Source organism: Camelus dromedarius, chromosome 3 (genome assembly GCF_036321535.1).
Source record: "Camelus dromedarius isolate mCamDro1 chromosome 3, mCamDro1.pat, whole genome shotgun sequence".
Taxonomy (NCBI): Eukaryota; Metazoa; Chordata; class Mammalia; order Artiodactyla; family Camelidae; genus Camelus; species Camelus dromedarius.
The window spans coordinates 29188143-29211751 of NC_087438.1; the positions used below are offsets into that span (position 1 = coordinate 29188143).

The following is a 23609-nucleotide window of genomic DNA, read 5'->3' on the forward strand; positions in this document are numbered from 1 at the left end:
ATTCATTCACAGATGGACACTTAGGTTGCTCCCATATCTTGGCTAGTGTAAATAATACCACAATGAACACAGAGGTGCATATATCTTTTCAAGTTATTGTATTTGTTTTCCTCAGATAAATACCCAGAAGTAGAAGTATCAATTCATATGGCGGCTCTATTTTTAATTTTGGAGAGGACTTCCATATCATTTTCCACAGTTGCAGCAGCACGAATTTACATTCACATCAATAGCGAGTAAGGGTTCCCTTTTCTCCATATCTTCACCAACACTTATTTCTTGTCTTTTTTATAACAGCCATTCTAACAGGTATGAGGTGATAATTCATTATGGTTAATTTGAATTTCCCTAATGATTAATGATGTTGAGCATCTTTTCACGAACTGTTGGCCATCTGCATGTGTTCTTTGGAAAAATGTCTATTAAAATCTTCCATTCATTTTTAAATTACTTTTTTTCTTTTTACTAAGTGTATGAAGTCCTTATGTATTTTAGTAAATACATGATTCACAAATAATTTCTCCTATTTGGCAGGTTGCCTTTTCATTTTGTTGCTGATTTCCTTTGCTTTGTTTTACTTTTCCCAATAAATAAACTTTGCCATCCAGGTCGTTACTATTTTGATAAGCCTGTCCTGATGTTAGACAGCTCAGACTTCCAATAGAGCACTTCTCAAAAAAAAAAAAAATTAAAACATAGTAATGAGGACCTTTCGATGTTCCACAATCATATTATTACAAGTTTGAAAAAATTAGGAATACAGACTGGATCTTTGTTCTATAACATGTAACATTTCTACTTTTTGCTACTATTTCATTTTTCTTGTTATGGCTTACTTTCTTCGTACTGAGCACCTTTTAATAAACACAATTTTACGAAGCTAATTCCTGATTATCTAAGCAATATTTGCAGAAAGTAAGTAGATAAAATTTAAGCTTTCCTTTATACAAAAGAGAAAAGACAGCAAAGAAAAGTTAAATTACTTGAAGTTAAGGAACAAGTCAGAAAAAGAATCGGAGTCTTCCCCTAACTTCCAGAAAGAGGTAATTGAACCCCCCTAGAAGATGCTTCCTATTTTAAAATGTCCATTACGCTGCGCTTATTGCACAATTTTTCTTTCTTATTGTTCCTAATCTGTTGGATGGTGCTAATTAATCTAGTTAAAAGGCAGACAGCAAGCCTAGAGATGCCCTATGTAGTTTTAGTTTAGACAACTTCTAAAAATACAGTCAGATCCTTTAGGGCTAAAATTATATTACTTTCCAAATGTGCTTATAAACAAACCATACATCTTTCACCAACCTGAAAGCCATGACTTACGAAAATTAAATTGCCTAAAAATTACATGATTATGAGCAGAAGTCACATTCAGGATGGAAAATGTTAGCTGATGAAGCTTCTAACTGCCAGAGTAATAAGTTACTTTTCATAACATTCTGGCAGTAAGAAAAATGTTGCGTTTTTTTAAGGCAGCTAGTTCTATATTGTTTGTGGATTAGCTTTTCAGGGTCTGATTATTTATATGGTATGCTAATTTTTATTCATTCTAATGTGCACTTCTTTGGCCCTTTATTACCTGATAATAAGTGCATGATCTCTACCAGAAGGTGGTGGTTCCAAAAACAAAAGATAAGACCCAAGTCATAGTAACAACTCACCAATCAGAAATTCTCTTATCCGATACTGTTAATGTTCAAGGCTGTAACTATAATCTATAACTATACAAAACAGATAAAGAGAGGCTAAAACATGTCAAAATCTCATGTACTCAAGTTAAAGTTTTTGAGCCTCCCTCAAAGGACTCTGTGTCAGGCTTCTGTGCAAAACATATTTACTCTTTTTATGCACAGTTGTAACAAGACTGGTAATCTTGTTTTCCATCCAAAATTATATTTAGAAATTGGTACTTATACAGCTAAATTTGGATAATCTGAAAAAAATTATATAAATGGAATATCTTATTCTCTAACAATTCTCTGTAAATAAAGTATTATTACAAATACGCCAATGATCTACTTGAGTTACTAAGTGATAAGACAGGCAATGCTGAATTTATTGGGTACAAGAAAGTTCAAAAATTCTATCTGCCTTTTACTTAGGAAGATTTCATTATACTCACTGAGGAGGGAAAAGAAAGGAGAGAGAAAGCTTAAGTGTAAAATGCTAATGGTTTTGCCTGGCATTCTATTTATACAGTGAAGGTCTAGAAAAAGGATAAGATGGGAGATGGAAAACATATTCACCCAGTCTCAATCCCGTATGCCTCTCATAATGTAAATTTACCAAGATAACTCTAGGGTTTAAAGATACATGTTGTCCTATCATATGACCGTCCCTCCACCCCTGCCCAAATGGAAGCCAACTACTCTGTCTGGTTCTTAACACCAATAACCAGGATCTGATTTAGCACTGATCCTAAAGATCTGACCAACACACATCCCAGTGCTAATATGATCAGATGATGAAGTCCTAAAACACTGACACATCATATGCATTATACTGGAGAAGAATGCAAGCAAGCCAGAAGGGTCAATGCACAATATCTGCAAATAATAAAAGCATTTATGGCTCTCAATTAATGGTATTCCAAAAAGCTTTGACATAAAGTTCTTATTTGCATTAATTTCTAGGTAATTTATAATTTCAGTTTTGATTTCTTTTTGATTCAATGCCATACAGGAAAAGAATATGTGATAGATTTTACGGGTTTCCCAGCCTTTAACAAAGAAGTAAAACACACCCAAGAGTAATCTGAATAATGTAATTTTTTACCTTAGGGCTGACTTTTAGAAGTTAACCCTCAGTATAACTTTCTGTTTTCATAACCTTTAAATCCCAAAGGCTCAATTATTAAATGCAGATGATTTTAGGTCTCATAATTGTTAGAAGCTTAAACTGGGTATGAAAAATTTGAAAGTTTACCAGCTCTCAACTATTTACTTTTCTAAGTATTCAAGCTTCCCACTATATCACAGTATATTCAGAAATGTGTAAATCTACAGCTTGAAGGTTAAAACAAAATTTTAGAGTTGAGTTCCCTTAGGATTTATTGAGTCCAAAGACTTTAATAGCTTATATCTGCACTGTGCAGTAAAGTAGACTAGACACATGGGGCTATCTAAATTCAAATTAAGTAAAATTGAAAACTCAGTTATTCATTCATACTAGCTGCATTTCAAGTGCTCAAAAGCCACATGTTACTAGTGCCATCGTATTGTGAAAAGTGCATACATAATATTTCCATCATCACAGCAAGATTTTTGGACAGCATTAGATTAGACCAAAGGAGAGAAAGTAATTTGTATAAGGTCACAATTTGTTAGTAGCAAAGCCAAAACTAGAATTCAGGTCTTAAATTGTACTCTTACTTGCTTTCAACTGTCCCTAAGGACTAATAAATAAAGGAATTGACCATAACAAGCAATAAGCTAAATTTAATATAAAATTATCTTGTTTCCAAGTAAAATTTAGAAAAATGAATCATGTACTTGGCCATCCAAAAAACCTAATAAATTCCAAAAATATGACTAATAACTCCCCTAAATCTTTGAAGGAAAAAAAAATTTCTTCTAAAAAATTATTAAATCAAAAATAAGATCAAAACTGAAATTACAAACCACCTAGAAATTAATTAAAAATACAAACTTTAAGTAACATGGATGTTCCTGGAGAATGTCATTCTAAGAGAAGTAAGCCAGAAAGAGGAAGAAAAATACCATATGAGATCACTCATATGTGGAATCTAAAAAACAAAACAAAACAAAACATAAATACAAAACAGAAACAGACTCATAGACATAGAATACAAACTTGTGGTTGCCAAGGGGGCGGGGGATGGGAAGGGACAGACTGGGATTTCAAAATGTAGAACAGATAAACAAGATTATACTGTATAGACAGGGAAATATATACAAGATCTTGTGGTAGCTCACAGTGAAAAAACAATGTGACAATGAATATATGTACATTCATGTATAACTGAAAAATTGTGCTCTACACTGGATTTTGACACAACATTGTAAAATGACTATAACTCAATAAAAAAAGTTAAAAAAATACAAACTTTACATCAAAGTTTATAGTATACAATTAAAATTATACTAAAAAATGGAGAGCCCTAAATGTTTTTATTATTAAAAAGAAAGACTAAAAATTAAGTATTCAATTTATAAATCTAGTAACTAGCATGACAAAAAACAGAGGATAAATAATAAAAAGGATAAAATTAGTAAATTATATATTTCTTAAACTTAATTTTAAAATAATTAATAAGACAGGCTTATTCCAAGCCTGATTAAAAGAGAAGAGAGAAAATGAACATCTACAGAATTAGGAATAAAAAGTAGGTATAGTCAAGTTTTTAAAGATATTAAATAAATTATGCAAAAATATTACATGTTGTTTTGGAACAATAAATTTGAAAATACAAAAGAAATGAATGCTTTCTAGCAAAATATATATTAACAAAATTGCCACAAGAAAGGTCACAAAATTTGAGTGACCAATAAGCAAAAAAAATTTCTTGCATATTGGTAAAAACTGATTGTTTGTATTAGCAGAGTAGCAATGATTCAAAATCCATCAATTCTTTAAAAATGACATTAACAAATTAAAGGTGAAGCATGGTATGGTTAAATCAACAGATTAAAAAGATACTAGATAAAATTCAACAGCCATTAAATTTAAACACTATAAGCAAAAGGAAACTTGTAGAACAGTATAACGGATATTTATTAGAAATACAAACAGCAAGCATAGAATTAAAAGTTAAAATTCTAAATGAATTTGCACTGAAATCAAGAAAGCCCTTAATCACTACCACTTACTAATATTGGTTTTGAATATTACGTTAAGTAAAGAAAACAAATCAAGTGGCATGCATTTTAGAAAAGAAAAATTTATTATTTGCAGATAAAAGAATTGTGTAGAATAATAGAATTCTAAAAGAATTATGACAGCTAATAAAAATTTTAATGAAAGTAATAGACATGATAAACATACAATAACCAATAGTTTGTTTTCCTTTATATTAGCAATGAACATTTAGGAACTGAAATGAAATATCTAGCTCAAAATATTGATAAAAACTAAAAAAGTGCTTAATACTACACCTAATACAAAGAAAAAAAAAATAAGGAAAATGCCCTAATAATTTTTTTTAACTAAAACCTATCCCATTCATCTCATTTAAAAAATAAAAGAGCTGATGTCTAGAAGGTTAAGTGGCTTCACAGAGACACAGAGCTGCCCCTAAGTGTAGCCGGAAGAAAAATGGAGGGTTTTTTTTCTATATGGGATATTATATTTCAAAAGTAATCTCTTCTTCATATAGCAGAAGTAGCGTCCCTGTAAGACTGGGAGACAAGAGTGATAAGTTCCAGTATTGGCTTAGCTACTAATTAGTTTTGTCACCTGGGTCAAGTCACCTCATTTCTTTGAATATAGGTTCTCCATCAGTAAAATGAGGGTGCCGTGTGGGTGGATGATATTAAGGAATTGTATCCTTAATTCCTTACCATTAACAGAATAACAGAATTGTGGTTGATTAAAAAGGAATCCTTATCTTTCAGAGGTAATGCTAAAATATTTTATGGATAGACTGATACGATGTGTGGTATTTGCCTTAAAATAATCCAGGGAGGTGGGAAAGGTGAACAGGGGTATAAATGAAACAAGACTGGCCCTGAATGCGTAACTGCCTACGCTGAATAGATGCATTTTGCTATTCCAATTTTGTACACATTTGACATTTCCTCTAATAAAACTTCTTTAATAATAGAAGTGCTGATCAAAAATTGTCTCTAAACCAAAGAAGCAAGAAATAAAGCTTTCACCAACTGGAAATGTTAAATTCAGTCATTTAATAAAATTTACTCTTCAAGATTCTTTAGCCTTTAGCTGCAGGGTCACACTGTCTTCAGCCCTTTGGCTTCATTCCCTGCTAAGTTGTATCAGAAGCACGATTATTTATGAAATTACTAATAATGGGTTTCTAGGAGACCTCATGGATCATTTTTAGTGTTTCCGCCCCTTCTTTTAAGTGGGCTTTTTAGTGAGAAGGGGCTGGGGCAGTAATACAAATACATCATTAGCCAGAGGGTAATAACTGAAAATATCAAACTCATTCATTGCTCATTCTCTCCATAGAGAGAACGGGAGAGGGAGGGAGGGCCAGAGAGAGAGAGACACACACACTGACTTTAATAAAAAAGACCAAATTCCCATTTCATGAATAGAAGCCTGCCTTTCAACACCAGAGAAGGTGGAGTGCATATGGTCAAATTCTCACAGAGCTGCCAGGAGGTCAAGTAGCACCACAGCTTGGAATCAATCAGGTGTCTAGCTCACCGTTCGGTCTTTCAGTCTCTGGTTTGAATACATCCGAGTTCTAGTGAATAGTTAAAGTTCTTAGAACTAAGCGGGTATTCACAAACACATCATATGCAACACAGCAAGAAGGAAAATATTTCCTTTCCAAAGCAAACACAGACTCAGGTAGCAATCAAAAGACAAAATCTCTTTAAGATCACTGAAAATTGAGATACCCCAGAAAGAATAGTCTATTCCACATTCTCATGTCCTTTTGCTTACCTAAAAGATTAACATTGGTGGGGATCTAGGCTGAGTGAGCTGACTTGCCAATGAATTTGCTATTGTTTCTTTCCGATCTTAATTTTAATCTTTTTTAAAGCCTCTTTAGGACTCCCCTTTACAGTGATTCCCATATTTCTACAGTTATGTTTCAGTGTTTCCCACTCAAGAAATATTAAAAGCTAAAATTATAAAAGTCCTAGAGGACATGAACTCTTCCAAAGAACTCTTCAGTTGGTAGATTATAAAAACAAAATGGGTAAACAAAAAAATTTCATACATGGGATTTATGTTAATTATATGTGATTAGGCAGTGGAGACTTTAGAATGAGTGAGAGCTTAAAAATATGGTAAGATTTTAAGAAGAAAGAACATGCAAACGGTCAATCCAGCACCTTCCAAAGCCCGCATTTTGAATTAGCATTGTACATAAAAGCATGTATCCTTCTAGTTGCATTAAACATTAACCCAACCAATACTTTCTTTATCAAGTTTTCAGAAATGCTGTAAAGATATTTATTTTGCTGGTAGTTTTGCTTCCATCATGAAAGGCATTAGTTACATACACCCCAAAAGAACCTTGTGGCAGAATGCAAAAACAGCAAAACAAAGGATACTGTGATCAAATCCCCATTTCCTCACTTGCTACGTATGTAAACTTGAATAGTTAACTCTCTTGGCCTAAGTCTCTTCGTCTATAACAGGGCTTGTTATAGCTAACTCACGGAGTTATAAGGATTAAATGACAATAAATACACAAATAAACAGCATAGTATCTCCAATGGCATGTGCTTAAGAGCCGCTAGTTCCCTTCTTGTAAAAATATTAGATTTATACTTTAGCTGTGATTTTAAGCCTTAATCATAGCTTTTAATCATCAACAGGCTTCTCTAAGTAAGAGTAATTTCCCTTATAAAATATGTCAGTATGTTAGTCAATAAATACACTTTCAGTCTGAAAAGTACTGGATGTAAATAATAAAACTAAGGGTTAGTTTTCAACATAATGTCTTCCAGATAGTCGTAGATTAAAGTTTTTTTGGAAAATCAAATATAGCTTCCAAGTAAAGAGCAACAAACATCTTAATAACACCCTAAATTCATAAATTTCTCTAATACTAGGTTGTCTTTTTTTTTTTAATGTATGTTCATTTGTTAAATTGCAGTACAAAAAGAAATCATTCTTTGCTCTCAGAAATTCTGCAAGCACTAAATGTGACTTTAATTGGCATGAGAAGTAAAGGTCTATCTATCAGGCCCATGCAGTTTTTATTCCTGGTAGAATGAATAGCGCTCGGCAAGGTTCTTCCATGGTCTTCTTTTCTGCCCAGGGCAGCTGGGAACAGAAAAGGCTGGGGGGATCACCTTGATGCACAGGACCCATAGATAGAAGACAGCCCTACATGTATGGAGGCTTAGCTGAAAATGAACTTACAAAGGAGAAATAATAGCAGCAAGGAACAGTCCCACAAGCCAAAGTGGCAGTAACTGGATGTTAGATTGGAACATTTTTTTGTCCTGTTTTTGACTGGTGTTCAAATATGAGTTATGAGATACCAGCATGTAAGTTAGATGCTCAGAAAAAGAATTTTCAGAGAAAATGTTCAAAAACAAGTTCTAAGATTTTTGGGTCCCTTGGCAAGAACAAGGAGTACAGTGTGAGCCACAGAGGATCCTGTTATGAAGGACTTCGAAGAAAAGTGGGCTATGATCCTATCCCTTCCTCCCCAGCAACCAGGTAAGTGTACACTACCCCTCAACTGACATCTTACAGAGCCTGGATGACAACAGAAGAGCATCCGACCCTCAGAAGAAGAGCCAGGAAGCAACTAGGGAATGGCGTCTCTGACATCCACCTGAGAAAGCTGAAGTGGCCACTCTGGGAAAGTAACTACACTACTATTGAAGGTGGGACAAGAAAGGTATGGGTGCTTCCCAGATGTGGGCCATGTGGGAGAAAACCAGTCTGAAGATGCTTTAATATTCTCTCAACAGGATGCTGTAGAAGGAATAGGGGGCCTTACTAGTGAGAATCTATGTGTGAGGTGGACCACAGGAAAGCCATCTAGCCATCATCCAACAAGGTAGACACTGCAGAAGGAGTTCAGGAGGGGGTCTCCAAAGACGCTACACACACACACACACACACACACACACACACACACACACACACAGAGGAATCAGCTTCAAACATCTGAAAGGACCAGAGAGCATGGAGGCAGCTCATAGCATTACCAACCACCAGCTATGTGAGAACTTTTCTGCCCTATTTCCTCATCTTCCCATTCTCCCGAATTTTGACCCTACTGAGTGTCAAACTGAGTTGGTGGAGGTGAGTGGTGAGAAAACACAAAACAACACTAAGCAACCTTCCCTAAGTGTGGCAGCCTGTCCTGCCTGTAGCTGGGAAATAGCAGTGAAAGGAGATGCCATGCTTGTGAATGCACACTGAAGCCCCGTTCACTTGTTTGGGGTGGATCCTTTAATTCTAGAATCAAGACTAAGTTTGTGAATTAAAAGCTTAGTATCTGAGAATGAGCTGACACGTCATGCAGAGGGAAAGAAAGCTTCCCTAGCTGAATAAAGTTAAAGGCAACATAGGAGATAAAAATTGCTGTGTTTTGATTTCATCCCATATATAGAGCTTGTTCAACCTACCAGATACAAACACACACACACATGCTTGCTTGTTATAGCTGGTCTCTTAAGACATATTCACTAACAGAAAATAGTCACCATCAATGCTGTTTTTTAAAATGACCAAAGAGAGCAGTACTGGAACAATATATGATAAGAGACAATAAGTGCTAAAAGGAAGGCCTCCAGAACAAAAGAAGAGGATTAAGTGCCCCTCCAGAAGAGTGAGGTACTGCCTGCTCCTTAAACGGTTCCAGATGGCAGATTTTAAAGAAATGCAAAATAGACTAGAATAACAGAACAGAAAAAAAGCTGATACCACTGCTGGCAATAGAGTGGAAATAGTGTGAGTGTATAAGTTGGGATAATTCTTTGGACAGCAATTCAGTATGTTTCAAAAATCCTAAAAAACTGAACAAAATATTCTAATCTTAGGGATTTATACTAAGATGGCAATCTGAATCGATGTAAAGGAAAAGTGAAGAAAAGAGCAAATATATTAGAAAAATAGACAAAATAAGCAATTTTATATATAAGTTATATTATAAAAATACACAATTTTTTTCTCATTTTCAATCTCTTTAAAAGATACCTGACTGTTTCGAGCAAAAATAATCACAAAGTATCATGGGGTTTATAACATATGCAGAATAAAATGTATGACTAACAATAGCAAATAAGATAAGGGCACAGGATGTAAGTTTACAGTTGTATGATCCTTTTATGTAAAGTGATACAACTTGAAGTAGACTGTGATAACTAAAAGATATATATTGTAAACCCTAGAAGAGCCACTAAAAAAAATAAGAAAATAAGTCAATAGTCAGAGTAAAATGGAATCATAAAAAATATTTAACTAACCCAAAAGAAAATAGAGAAGGGGGAAAAAAAAGAGAAAAGATGGGCGAATGGGGGTAAAAAGTCATGTGCTAATAGATTTAAACTCAACCATGCTGATGTTTACATTAAATGTAAATGGTCTAAACCTCCAATTAAAGGTCAGAGATTATAAAATTGGATAAAAGAGCAAAACCTACTATATATTTATTAACTACAAAAATTCACCTAAATAGAAAGACATGAATAGGCTGCAGGTAGAATGAAAAGAGATATACCATATAGAATGACCATATTAACATTAGACAGTAGACTTCAGAATAAGAAATATTACTAGAGACAAAGAGAGATATGATTTAAAAAATCAATTTCTTAAGAAAACATAAACTTAAACATTTACTGATATAACTAGTAATGAAGCTCTAAAATAGATCAAGCAAAAACTGATACAACAACTGAAAAGAGAAATAGACAAACGCACAATTACAGCTGAAGATTTTGGGGCTCCTCTCTCAGTAAGTGACAGAAAGGACACAGAAGACAACACTGTCTACCTACCTGACCTGACAGTTATAGAACACTCTAGTCAACAAGAGCAGAACACACATTCTTTTCAAGTGTAGATGGAATAGTCACTAAGATAGACTATATCTAGGGTATAAATACATCTCAGACTTAAAAAGATAGAAACCAAAATATGTCCTCTGACTTCAAGAGAATTAAACTAGAAATTAACATTGTGTTAATTAGTTTTGTGGAAAATCACCAAATGTTTGGAAATTTAATGATACACTTCTAAATAACTAACAGGATATGGAGAAAAAAATATAAGGGATATTTGAAAATATTTTGTGAGGTGTCACTAATACAGTGCTTAGAGAGAAATTTATAGCATTATATGCTTTTTTTAAGAAAAGAAGGTTTTAAATCAATGATTGAAATGTTTCAAAGTTTTCCGGAACTGGCAAACTTTTCTATAAAGGGTGAAATGGTAATTATTTTAGCCTTGGCAGGCCATACAGTCTCTGTTGCAACTACTTAACTCAGCTGTTACAACACAAAAGCAGCCACAGGTAATATATAAATGAGTGGATGCAGTTATGTTCCAATAAAACTTTATTTACAAAAACAGGCACTGGGCAACAGGAGTGGGGAGGGAAGGGATGGATATCTGTTATTTTTTTTCTTTGAATAAATGTCACTTTTTGAGGCAAAAAACAAAACAAAATAAGCACTGGGCCAGACTTGGCACATGGGCCATATTTGCCGGCCCCTGCTAGAACATCAGCTCTATAGATGCAGAGAATTTTGTCTGTTTTGTTAATTGCTGAACCTTCAAAAGGCTAGAACAGTCCATGACACTTCATACGTGCCTAATAAGTATTTACTGAATGAACGAGCTAACTTACTTCCCAGAGCAAACATATGAATTAAATATTATAATTTTACAAATGAGTATACTAAGGTGAAATCATTTGCCACAGCACTGATAAATAACAGAACAGTATTTAAGCATAGGTACATCTAATTCCAAAGTTCTGTGTACTTTCCACTACATTACACTGACAGAGAAAGATCTACTGAATAGTTGTAAAAGTATCATATCATCACATACATATTTTCCACCTGTCCTTTTTCTTTACCCATGGTTTATAATTACCCAAGCCTTGAGGACAAGACACCAATATGTTAAAACCACATCTATATCAGTATGTTTGTATCTTTATCTATATCAAAATTTTTTTATATTGTTACATCTGTATCTACAGATTTAATATTTGGACTATAATTGATGCAACAAATCACTAGATTAAATCTTGAACACAACCCCCACCCCCACCCAGCTGTATATGTAGGAAGACTAGAGACGTAGTTGATTTAAAAGAGACATCGTATCTGGAAGATGAAATCAATTTTATGCACACATACGTGTAACATATATGAGTATGATATTGATTTGTATTTCATCTTCTAAAATGCACAATAAATGAAAAAAATGTGAGGGAAAAATGAACACCTAAGCATCCTATTCTCCTTTGACTGAAGAATCCCTCATTTCAATTCTCCCCGCGTAGAAGGAGCAGGTCCTCGGCTGTTGTGTCGCTGGGATAAAGCAACCCTATCCGCGGGCAGCTGTTGCATGGCTTTAATAACCAGCTCCCATAGCTGCTCATACACAACTACTTCCCTTCACAAGTCAATCATCTATGGCAGCTGTTTCCCAAAAATAGGCGTTAGGAAAGCCAGCGGAGTTCTGGATGGAGAGTCAACAGATGGCACACCTTTCCCCATTTCCCTAGCTTGCCTGGGGCTTTACCATCACCACAATGATCAGGGAACTCAAAGGAGCCACCCACTGTTTTGTCCCATTTTCTCTCTTTGGATGCTCAGGGCAGAATTTTTAAAAATCTGCAAAAATGGAACCAATACTGCATACTAAGAAGGTATTAAAGGGTAAGACAAAAAGCATCTGCACAATTTGCCTGCCTTAAAAGTTTAGTATACTTTGACATCGTAATGATTGATGGGGTTGCCATGATGCAGAGAAACTCAAGGCTTTACAACCATCGAAAGATTATTAAACTCAGCAAAAAGATAAAAGTAAATGAAAAATGATATAATGAAGCTGAACTTTTCAGCTCCTTCACTGCCAGATCTTGCAATAAAAATATATCTAAATTTTATAAATCAACATAAATCTTTGGGGCAGAAACAGACTGCTCACTAAAACCACATAAGGAGGGTAGGCTGCATCTTAACCAATAAAAACAAAAGAAAAATAAAATGAAGAAAAAAAGAACAAGAAATGTGTCCTCAAATTTGGTATGTGAATATGAACTTAGGACAAGCAGGTTGTACAAGTTACTGTAAAATATAGTCTTACTTATTCCAGTGCATTTTAAGGCAAATATTCCCTCTTTAATTAAGCAATAGCGCACTGAAAAAGATAAAAATAGCCACTAACTATGGAGTGCTTTTAGTGTTCACTTTCCATTTTCTTCTCACTTAACCTGAACAAAAAAAGTACTCCAGATTCTGTAATTTGTAAGGGGTAAAGCTGAAATTCAAATCAGATCTATTCCAAACTAAAGCTCATGGTATTGACTCTATGCTATCCTGCATCCAATGGAATCAAAGCATACATGGCGCATCACAGATGAAGAATCCAAGAAGTGATTATCAGTTACTAAAAGAACAAAAGAAACGCTCATTCAGAAGTGACACTACCAACTTCCATGACCAAAAAGAGTGGAACCAGACACAAGAACACTTTCTATGCTTAATTTTTCTCCATGTTCCTTCAGAACTCCAGAGTTCCCTATCGCTGCCCCGCAAGATCCAGTCCTTTGGAAACTCATGAGCTCCAAATTGTATTAAGAAAACTATAAAGTAATAAACACTGATGTTTTAATCATTCACAGGAATCTCCATAGGATATGTAAAACTGTGATGCATGGTGGAAAAATCCTTCCTACAAATAACAACTATTGAATGCACAGTTTCCAGCCTCACTGCGTGCTAAACCATAATAACAACAAATCATATACCAACTTGTTAAAGATGCCCAAGTTCCCTGAAGGCAAAGGCATGTTGACCATGTTTCTGCTCCATACCGAGAAAACCACTGTGAAAACTGATTTCAAAACTCACTAATAGTCCAGAGAAAGAAACTCCATTTGAAACTCACTTGTTTTTGTTCATAGGAAATGACCTTATTCCCTTCTCTATCAGGCATCCCCAACTTCTTAACTTACCAAATAATAACAACCCATTTATCTAGCATATACTGTATGTCAAGCTCTGTGATATGTACTTTTATGCACTGTATCATTTGTTCCTTTATACAGTCCTATGAAGTAGGTACTATTACATCATCCCCATTTTACAGATGAGGAAGAGAAACCAACTGCCTCAAGTTACACGGCTAGTAAATAACAAAAATTGGATTTCAACCCAGATCTGTCTCACTGTAGGGCCTTTGCTCTTAACTGCTAAGATGTGAAAGTCAGACTGGACCCCTGAAATTATCTAGTCTCAAATCCTCATTTTATAGATGAGGATGCTTTAACCCAAAGAGCTTAAGTGACATGTTCAAGGTTACACCCTGATTACTGGTAGAGTCAGGGCTAAAGCCCAGGGCTTGCTTTTCTATGTTCCTTCTACTACCCCCTACAGCCTTTTTCTAAATTTGGGGGTGGGGTGGTAATTAGGTTTTTATTTATTTATTTATAACCTTTTTACAAAATTTGAAAAGAGAAATACATTCTGACTTTCTACACAAGTAAGTATTCCCATAAAGCATCAATCAATTTGACTTATTGTACAAAGCTCAGTATACTCTGATATTTTGGAAGCCTCCAAAAGCTTCCAACTCTTATAACTATGGCTGATTTAGAATGATGAACATTTTCAAACTAAAAGAACCATATAGTCCATAATTTGCTAGGCGTTCTTACTAGTAATCAGTCAATGATATTTTTCCTCTTACATTTTAAATACGATTGATGATCACTCTTTAATACAGTCAAACTTGGTTACATAATCACTGTGTAATCACTGCGATTGCATTTAAAATGCCCAGTTCCCAGGCTATACCCCAGATTAACTAAATTGGAAACTCTAAGGGTGGGACCAAGGCATCACCATTTTTTTAAAACTCGCAGGTGATTCCAATATGCAACCAAGTTTGAGAACCAGGGCTTTAGGAGTAATTGAAACTTTAAAATAATGTTTTGGGAGCTCATAGATCAAACAAGCTAAACTAACACAATCTCTAACATTGTTATCCACTATATTAATCCACCTTCCTCAAAAAATGTGTAGAGAAAAATCTAAGAAACTAAAAACAACAACAAGAACAACAACAACAACAAAAAACTCTCGTTATAAAACACCAGCAACAGTGACTTAAATTCCTTTTAGCTGACGCCACAGAGAAACATATAGGAATATTTAAACACACACATAAAAGAGTAACCTGAGCTACCAGTCAAAATGAGCTCATAATCACGGCCATGCATTCATTGTTGTTTCCACACACACATCAGAAAGCGCCGACTGGGAACATAAAGAAACACATTCACAAATCAACTGATTACGGTCCTTTTTCCGAAGCTAATTCTGAGAAGCTTCTTCCTTGATTTGGGTCATTAGCAAATGAAAACTGTCTGCATTGTACAAGCATGTGTAACGTCACAGGTTATGTATTCCATTAGAGAAGACAGTGTGATTAATTACTTATGGGGTCACATGACTGATCAAGAGAGCATTTTAATCACTGTAAGAAAATAATAGAATGAACATAAAATTAATGAACTTGCTAATTGTTCCTTCTAGTTATAAAAACAGTTATAGTAATTGTTTGTATTTCTTACTTTTATCAGGGTATGATTAACCCATTATTTTTTCTCCTCTCTTAGTTCCCTATTCCTCTATGGAAAATTATGCTTTGGCCCTTATCTTGCCTACTTTTAGTCCCAACTAAGTACACTGGCAAAGCTGAATATTTTTCAGCAGTTGCTTTATTAGAATTTGATTGAAATAAGAAACACATTATATATATATATATAAAATACATACATAATTTTAAGAAGGTGGTAATGGAGATTGAGCCCAGGACCTCATGCATGCTAAGCACGAAATCTATCACTGAGCTATTCTCACCTCCCAAATTATTTGTTTCTGTCACAATTATATTTGTACTCTTGGCAATTTGACAAGATTTTTCTTAATATTTCAAAAATAATTATTCTGATCCATGCAAAACTCAGAAGAAAACATGACTACTTACAGGTATCATCCAGTTAGCTAGGTCACCATATTTGGAAACCTGCATTGCACCTAGCATTGTTAGATTGATATGTCCCCTGAAAAAGACAAAGAAGAAATATAAAGCAAATGTCACAAGCTTTATGTCCTGTTTGCTTGAAATTGCCAGCAATTAAAATAATTCTATAGCCCCCAAAATACAGTTGCTCCCCTCCACCCAACACCTGATTTCCAAATATACTGGCTCAAGCTAATGTAGAGAAATAACCGTTAAGAGTTCTTTTTAAAAAAATTACAACCTGTATTGTCTCCAAAAACAAATTAAAAACAGGTGTACACAGTGAGTTTGTTTCCTTCAGTGAGGGAGAATGTGGCTCAATTTGAAGGCAAACACTAGCTGGAAAATGAAAACACAGTTTGTAGAAAATGTTAGGATGCTCAGAAAGAGCCTTAAAAATGTTTACTTCAGTTTAGTTGGCGCACAGATACATATTTCATTTTGAGGGTTCTTTTACTAATAGTGGGCTGGATATTCCAACTCCCAACATTCAATGTGAATAATTTCACATCTTGGTGCAGCCAAACAAGCTCGTGATCATTTTCTGGCTGGAGATGTGGTTATGTTTCAGAGCCCTGCTAACAGACTCAGGGGATGACTCAGCTCATTCCATACCGCGTGCAACATGAGGGGTCCGTTATTACATACCCTCTAATCATCGCAAATGATTCATCGCTGGAGAAATAAGAGGCTCCTGGAAGAACAGTAACTGTTTCCTTGCCTAAATACACACACACACACACATGAGAAAGGGGGGGAAAAGGAAAGAAAAGGCTATTAGATTTCTAAGATCTATACCTTCTCTTTCCCATAGAACTCAGTCTCCCTTAACCAAAATGCAGCAGCAACAGGGGAGACACACTGAGAACTGTCCACCTGCGAAGAGAACCATTTGTCATAACACTGTTCAGATCTGCCCTTGCATGGTGATCATAAAAAGCAGATCAACTTTTAATTTTATTATTGTTTTGAATTCTCTACAGACAATGCACCTCACTATTGCCTGTTATTACATAGCCATTTCTGCCTCCCACCAGACCCATTCTCTTCACAAGTCTCTGCTAAATGCTAACAGGAGTGAGGAGGAAAGGAGTTCATTCCCAGGATGCACATGTCAGAATTCAATGCGGCTGTAAGTCACTGGAGCAAAGACACTGTGGGATAGACATGAAGAACTACAACTTTGAAGGGAATGACACAGGAGATGCTCCTCAGATGTTTCTTAAAAATCAACAAATAATCTAGAAAGAGAGGTCCCACCTAATTCCATAACACACTGGGCCTGAGTCTCTTCTTTCAATCTCTCTCTCTGTCTCATCTTTCCTCTTGCTCCTGTAAGTTTTTATTAAAACCACAGAAGGTCCTGTTGGAAAGACTTCTCCCCAAAACTTTAATCTCATGTTAAAAGTTCAGAGCTGGAGAAGTTTTTCAAGGTCATCCAGTCCCCACACAACCAATAATATCACCTGACTCATACTTGAGCTGCTTTCTTCTTGTGATCCACTTCCTGTCTGTTCAGGGGTTTCAGGTGCCTAGGAGAAGCTCCTGGTCTCAGCAGCAAAGTGCTCACATGCCCCTTTGCCAAAGGTCGATGGTGTGAGACTTACCCCAACCAATTTAACAGGGAGACAAAAAGAGGCGGAAGAAAAGTGATCCCAAGACTGGAACAGAGAAAAGCTGTTGGACACAACAGGACCAGAGCGATCTGGTCTTGCCTGGTTGCGGAACAACAGCTGGTCCCTCAACTTCTCAAGTCTTGACTGAGAGCTAACTTCTCCACCAATATCCCTCTCCATATGAGCTCTTTATGTCATGCTGAATTGTTTATTGCCCCAAAAAGTTTGATTCTAAACAAAGGAAGTATTTTCCCATCTCTTAAAGTACCATAAAGCTGAAAAGCTTTGGAAAATACTTTCTGGTGTGTTTAGTAGGGGCAGGCTTTTAGATAGCACTTAAGATTCGGAGGATTAAATGAAGCAATGCACTAATGTGCCCTTACTCTAGTATGTGCAAGAGAAAATGACTCCGTAAACATTAGCTCTTATTATTGTCATTGTTATTATTCCTCACCCCAAACCTACTTGTAAAAAAGACAATGCCATCGCCCCTTTAGGGATAAATGCTACAGGGGCAGGCAACTGGCTTATATGGCGGGATTATACACCAGCCTGTGAACTCCAGGTTTCAGGACAAGCATAATAAAACTAAACCTTGTCCTAACACAACTTCCACATCCAGTAAATGCCATTCCTCATCAGTTCTGTGAGGTGGAGAGGCAATGCAGAAGAACTTGCAGGCTGAAAATGCAGAGAAACAAAAATCTCAGTTCTTTGCTCTTTATGTGATAAATCACAATGACTTCCAAAGGGCCGTCTCCACCAGCAGGCAGTATGTAGAAGGCGTTATTTACCACTTTATAGGAAACTTTGAGATCAATGCAGACAGCCTCAGCTCTCCCCATGTGATTTATGAAGGATGGTTTTATTAAAGAGTCCAGAAAACAACTCTTACAAAATAAAGTTACTGTCAGGCCCCTGCTTAATACATTCTGGCATTTTATAAACACATTCTTTGGAAGCAAAGTTAATTTTCAGCATTTTTAATATCCAAAAATCTCAACAAAAATAGTCATCCTAAAGTTGAATCCATGTTTTTCAAATACAATGTCCAAATTTAGTCAAGAAATAACTATAATCCATAATATAATGAATATCTTAAAGAAAAGGGGCTTTCTTATTTGGCTATTCCTAATTGATTCCTGTCTTTTCAATTTTGCTCTGTATATTTGTAGATCCTCTCATATTTGGGCAACAGAATTACTAGTTACTGAGTAGTTGGCTCATGACTGAACATATTTCATTCACTCAATGTCAAGTAAATGTCTACTATGTGCCTTGAACAGTGTTACCCATAAAATGTAGATGCTCTAAATGAATGGTTCTCAAACTTTAACACCCATCAGAATCACATGGAGGGCTGATAAAAAAGTAGATTACTGAGCTCAACTCTCAGAGTTCAGTAGGCGAGTGGCAGGGCCTGAGAATTTCCATCTCTAACAATCCCAGTGATGGGGATGCTGATGTATGGCTCTGGGACCACACTTTGAGAACCACTGCCTTAAGCAAAAGGAACATAATACCTAGCAAGAGAGACGAATATACACAAATAATTACAAGGCAAGATGTGGTGTGCTTATGAGACACAGATGTGTTATGGGTTTGAAGGAGGGGCACTTCTGAGTCACAGAAGGGTTTGGAGACTTTGGAGACTTCAACTGGGACTTGAAGGACAGGTATGCATTTCAGTAAGACATTACCGATAAAGAGATGGGAACGAAAAAGGAAGGGACAGAAATGAAGGCCCCGGAAGAGCAAAATCATGGAGGAATGAAAGCATGAGCCATGATCAGAACAGATCCAGCAGTTCAGTATGGACCCAGGAGGCTGGGTAGGGCATAGCCAGAGATAAATCTGGAAAGGCCTGTTGCAACCATCAGATAGATCTTAAATGCTGTACCATTTATAATTTAGTCTACAAGCCTGTGATTCTTCAAATGTGGCCCACAGACCTCTAGAGCAGACACTGTTCACATTTGGGGCTGGATAATTTTTTAAGGGGAGCCGTTCTGGTTACTGTAGGATATTTAATAGCATCCCTGGCCTCTTCCCACTAAATGCCAGTAACGCTGGCAATCAAAAATGTCTCCAGACATTGTCAAACGTCCCCAGGGGAGTGAAATCACCCTCTTTCCCACTGAGAATCAGTGCTCTAGAGGCACGTGTCAGGAACCTGGAATATTTAAAAGCTATGAGATAAATGTAGTGGTTCTTTCTAAAGTAGTTTTAATCAAAGGTAAGCCACTTAAAAGACTATTTTTATATTAAAGTAAGAAAACAATATTAAGAAATAGGAAAGAATGAAAAATGCACATTAATATAAAAGCTAACATGAGATTTACTAGAAATTCCACAATTGCATTGGGATACTGCAGATCTTCCCAGGACATCTGAAATGTTCTAACACTGCCTTCTGCACCTTTATAAAACTCAGGTTATCAGCGGATATAGCTCAAAGTACAGAGGAAAAGGCCAGGCGCCAGGAAGAGGAGACCGTGTGAGTCCAGTCCATAGCAACACGATCTTGAGCACACTTTCCTGTGCCTCAGTTTCCCAGTCAGTACAAGTTTTCACTTGATGGTCTAATGATATAATACATGTGAAAAAGTACACTGTAAATCACAGAGTGTCAGACAAGAGGTGATTCATTTTTACATAACCACATGAGAGTATTATTTAGGAAAAAGGATCCTTAGAAACAGTTGTATCATTATTTTAAAATTTTAACACACTGATTATGCCCAGAAACAACTCTTTGTATTTGTTCCAGGGGATTTCTATGAAAATCTTTTCAAATTAACACAAACAATGGGCTGATCTTCCAGGTAATTTCCAAACTGAGGGAGTTGAGGAAACCCCCAATTTATCTTCTGGTTCTCAAGTGCCAAGTATCTCCTCCCTAACTTAGCACCAAAGTCGAAAGTATCAAAAATCCCAAAGAGGACTTTCACGAAAGAGTTAGAATATATTAAACTGATTTGCAGCTTGGCTTCTCAAAAGCAATGAATTCTACTTTTACAAAGTAGTTTAAGATTATGCTTCGTATTTTAGAAGTCAAAATATAAAACTGGTGGCTTCATTAGGATTGAGCTACTTTCAAGCTCAGTGGAATCAGAAACGCCTACTGTCCGATGATGTCATTGAAAAGATTAAGTACTTTTCCAAGGAAAGTGGGTTTTATGAGCTCAAGCCTGAAATCTGGAAAATGAAGTTATTCATTTTGCAAATAACTCACTAACATCATAAATTAATTAAACCAAGCAGCAAATATTTTCACAGATCAATGAGCTATTGCTAAAGGGTACAGTACAATTAAATTACAGCCTTGGTTAAATGTCATTGCTTTAACACAGTGGGCCTTTCAGAGTTGAGTTGTGTTAACTAATTCAACTATTCAACCAGAAGCTGTTTTACTTCCAAAAATTCTAAGTATCAAACATCAATTCTACTTGGCAGCTGGCCTTTATGTTCAGCTCACATTGCTTCTCTTCTGAAATTTACACATACTATTTTTGAACATGAATAATACTTTTGTGGGGGTAGAGTGAATAGCAGTAGAAGAAGGGCAAAGAAAATCATGCTAGAATATAAAAATTACCTTCTTATGGGCAGCCCCATTCCAAGGATAATCTTTTGCCCCAACTCAGTGGCAGGGTTGTTGCCTCAAGCATGGGCAGTGACAATGGCCAAAGGTCTGACTGTTTTCCCTTTCCTAGGCTGCCGCTACACGTGACTCTATGTCCCAGACAAAGAAAAGGCTAATAATAAAAGGCAAAGCATATGAACGTAGGAACAAAGGAGAAGACAGGCTAGAATCCCCAATTCAAAGAAACTCTGTACGTATTACTCACATCACTGGGTCGTGCATCCTTAAGCACCCTGAACCTTTGAGGGATGCTTTCCTAATTCTGATGATGACTAGAGGACAGTGGCTATCAGCCACAACAAGAACCCCAGTGCACCAGATCTTGGTTTTGGCCACCATGGATCCACTCCACTCCCCATCTTCTCATCATGAAAAGGCAGACCTATTTCAACCTGGGATGGGCCAATGGGAGGCACAAGCAGGAGAACCATCAGAGGAGACCTCCGCCCTCACCCTCACCCAGGTTTCTGCAAGATGGCTGTGTTTCTCTACAAAGGACCTGGTTCCTGTAAGCTGGCCCTTTCCCACAGCTGCCCCTTAAGGCCGTGGGGTGATAACTTCCTGTGGTGCTTCAGCATCCTCCCAGTTTCCCTCAGTCCCGTCCACACCCTTGTAAATCGTCCTTTCCTTTAATTCTCCTCATTACCTTACCTGAGAGCATTCTCCCTGCACAGTCAGGACACTGACTGATGGACCCACCAAAGCTCTTGCCATCATATGTAGCCCCTCCTGCAATTTCTCCTTTATTTCAGCCTGCCCTAAATGAGGGGAGACCTCTGATGAGCAAGGCAGACAAAGCGGGTTCTAGGAAGGCTTCTCTCGCGTCCTCCACGAAGAGTGCAGTGGAGCACTTTCCAGGCAAAGACAAAGAATCAAGCCTGACTCCGTGCTATTGTTTGGCAGATATCTAAACTAACAGCAAAGGAAAACGCTGGAAAGACATGTAACGAATGAGTTTACCTGCATTGATTAGATCTGCATCAACTTCATTTTGTAATGGGTATGGACCCTGTCAAATAAAGCACATGTTCAATTAGGAAAAGAAGTTTCCCACTGAGTCACACGCTAAAGCTGTAATATAAATCACTGCGTTAAAAACCCTAGGACATGATCACCCAAAGACTTGAGGTGAACCTTTTAAATAGAATCCCGATGTTTTCATGGCTTTTTCTCAGATTGATTCATTTCTATGCTAATAACTGTGATTAGGTAAATAAAATATATTTTCTAAAAACTACCAAAGTTTGAAAGAAATGTTAAACTATCATAAATACAGGTGAGTAAAAAGAGTAATTGATTAGTACCCTTCATGCAGCCGATGTTATTCACAAATCTTCCTGGTGGTATCGATGAATACAAACTAAATGGCTGCCTTATTTGGCTAGAAGGGTCTGGTGAGGCACAGTTTGGAGTTCTAACCTTATCTCTCACTACATCTAAGTTTTGATATCCTTATTTCCCTTTGCCTGGTAATTCTCAGTAAGTTTTAAGTTTTTGTTTTTTTATTTTTCTATGTATTTTTATAAACCATCTCTAATTACTTGGATGGGATGAGTAGTTTCATAACATGTATTAAGCAGAAAGGGAGGCCGTGGAAAAGTAAAAAGAAAAAGGCATAAGATAGAGCCAAGAATGAGAAAATACTGGCTGTGAAATCTTAATGTACTTTCAAAAAGAGAAACCAAAATTTACCCTTTCAATAAATAGAAGTGGCAACTAATATTTTAGACCTATGTAAATTTTCCTTTAAACAGTGACCATGGGGTAATTTACATTGACTTATTTCCCTTGTCTTCAAAATGAGGGAATTGGTCACTCTAGATAATCTCTAAGGTACCTTAAAAACGTGAGTCTTTGCAATATGAATCTGCTTTTATGCAGACTCATATCATTTTTTTGTTTTTCAAAAAGGAGGGGTGAGTATGGCTCAGTAGTAGAGCACATGCTTAGAATAACGAGGTCCTGGGTTCAAACCCCAGTACCTCCATTAAAAAAAAAAAGAAAGAAAGAAAGAAAGAAAATCAAATATAAAATAAATTTTTTTTCAATGATCACAATGATTGCCTCAACCAATCGGTCTCAACTACATGCTCATGATCATTATTGGTATTTTAAATACTGGATATACACATTTTCCATATGTACAATTTATACTGCAGTAACAGTTAAGCTCTACTGAGAAACAATGAAAGATTAAGAATACTGTATGTTCCAAACTATAAGGAATCTCTGCCATTGTTAATAAGTAAGTTAAAAATACTATCCAGGAAGCAGAAGTACTTCTTAATTTTATAATATTGAATAAAAAGAATGGACAAATTCTATGAGAATGTTGAGCTCATCTGGAAGCTTAATCTGTTTGTTTTATTAATAGACTTTTTTTTTAGAGCAGTTTCAGGTTCACAGCAGAACTGAGCAGAATACAGAGAGTTCGCACATAGCCCTCCCCACCCACA

The 23609-nt window shown here is 36.1% G+C and overlaps 1 protein-coding gene across 2 annotated transcripts in view; it reads right to left on the minus strand.

The window, feature by feature from the left end:
- The window catches only part of OXCT1 (3-oxoacid CoA-transferase 1), a 120977-nt gene that overhangs the window by 37735 nt on the left and 59633 nt on the right, over positions 1-23609 (minus strand). For both annotated transcript variants that reach the window (XM_031444495.2, XM_011000782.3), the window contains 3 exons: positions 22114-22162; positions 16540-16612; positions 15856-15931 (listed from right to left, as the gene is read on the minus strand). In XM_031444495.2, coding sequence (XP_031300355.1) covers positions 15856-15931; positions 16540-16612; positions 22114-22162 — 198 coding nt within the window. The remainder of the gene's footprint in view (positions 1-15855; positions 15932-16539; positions 16613-22113; positions 22163-23609) is intronic.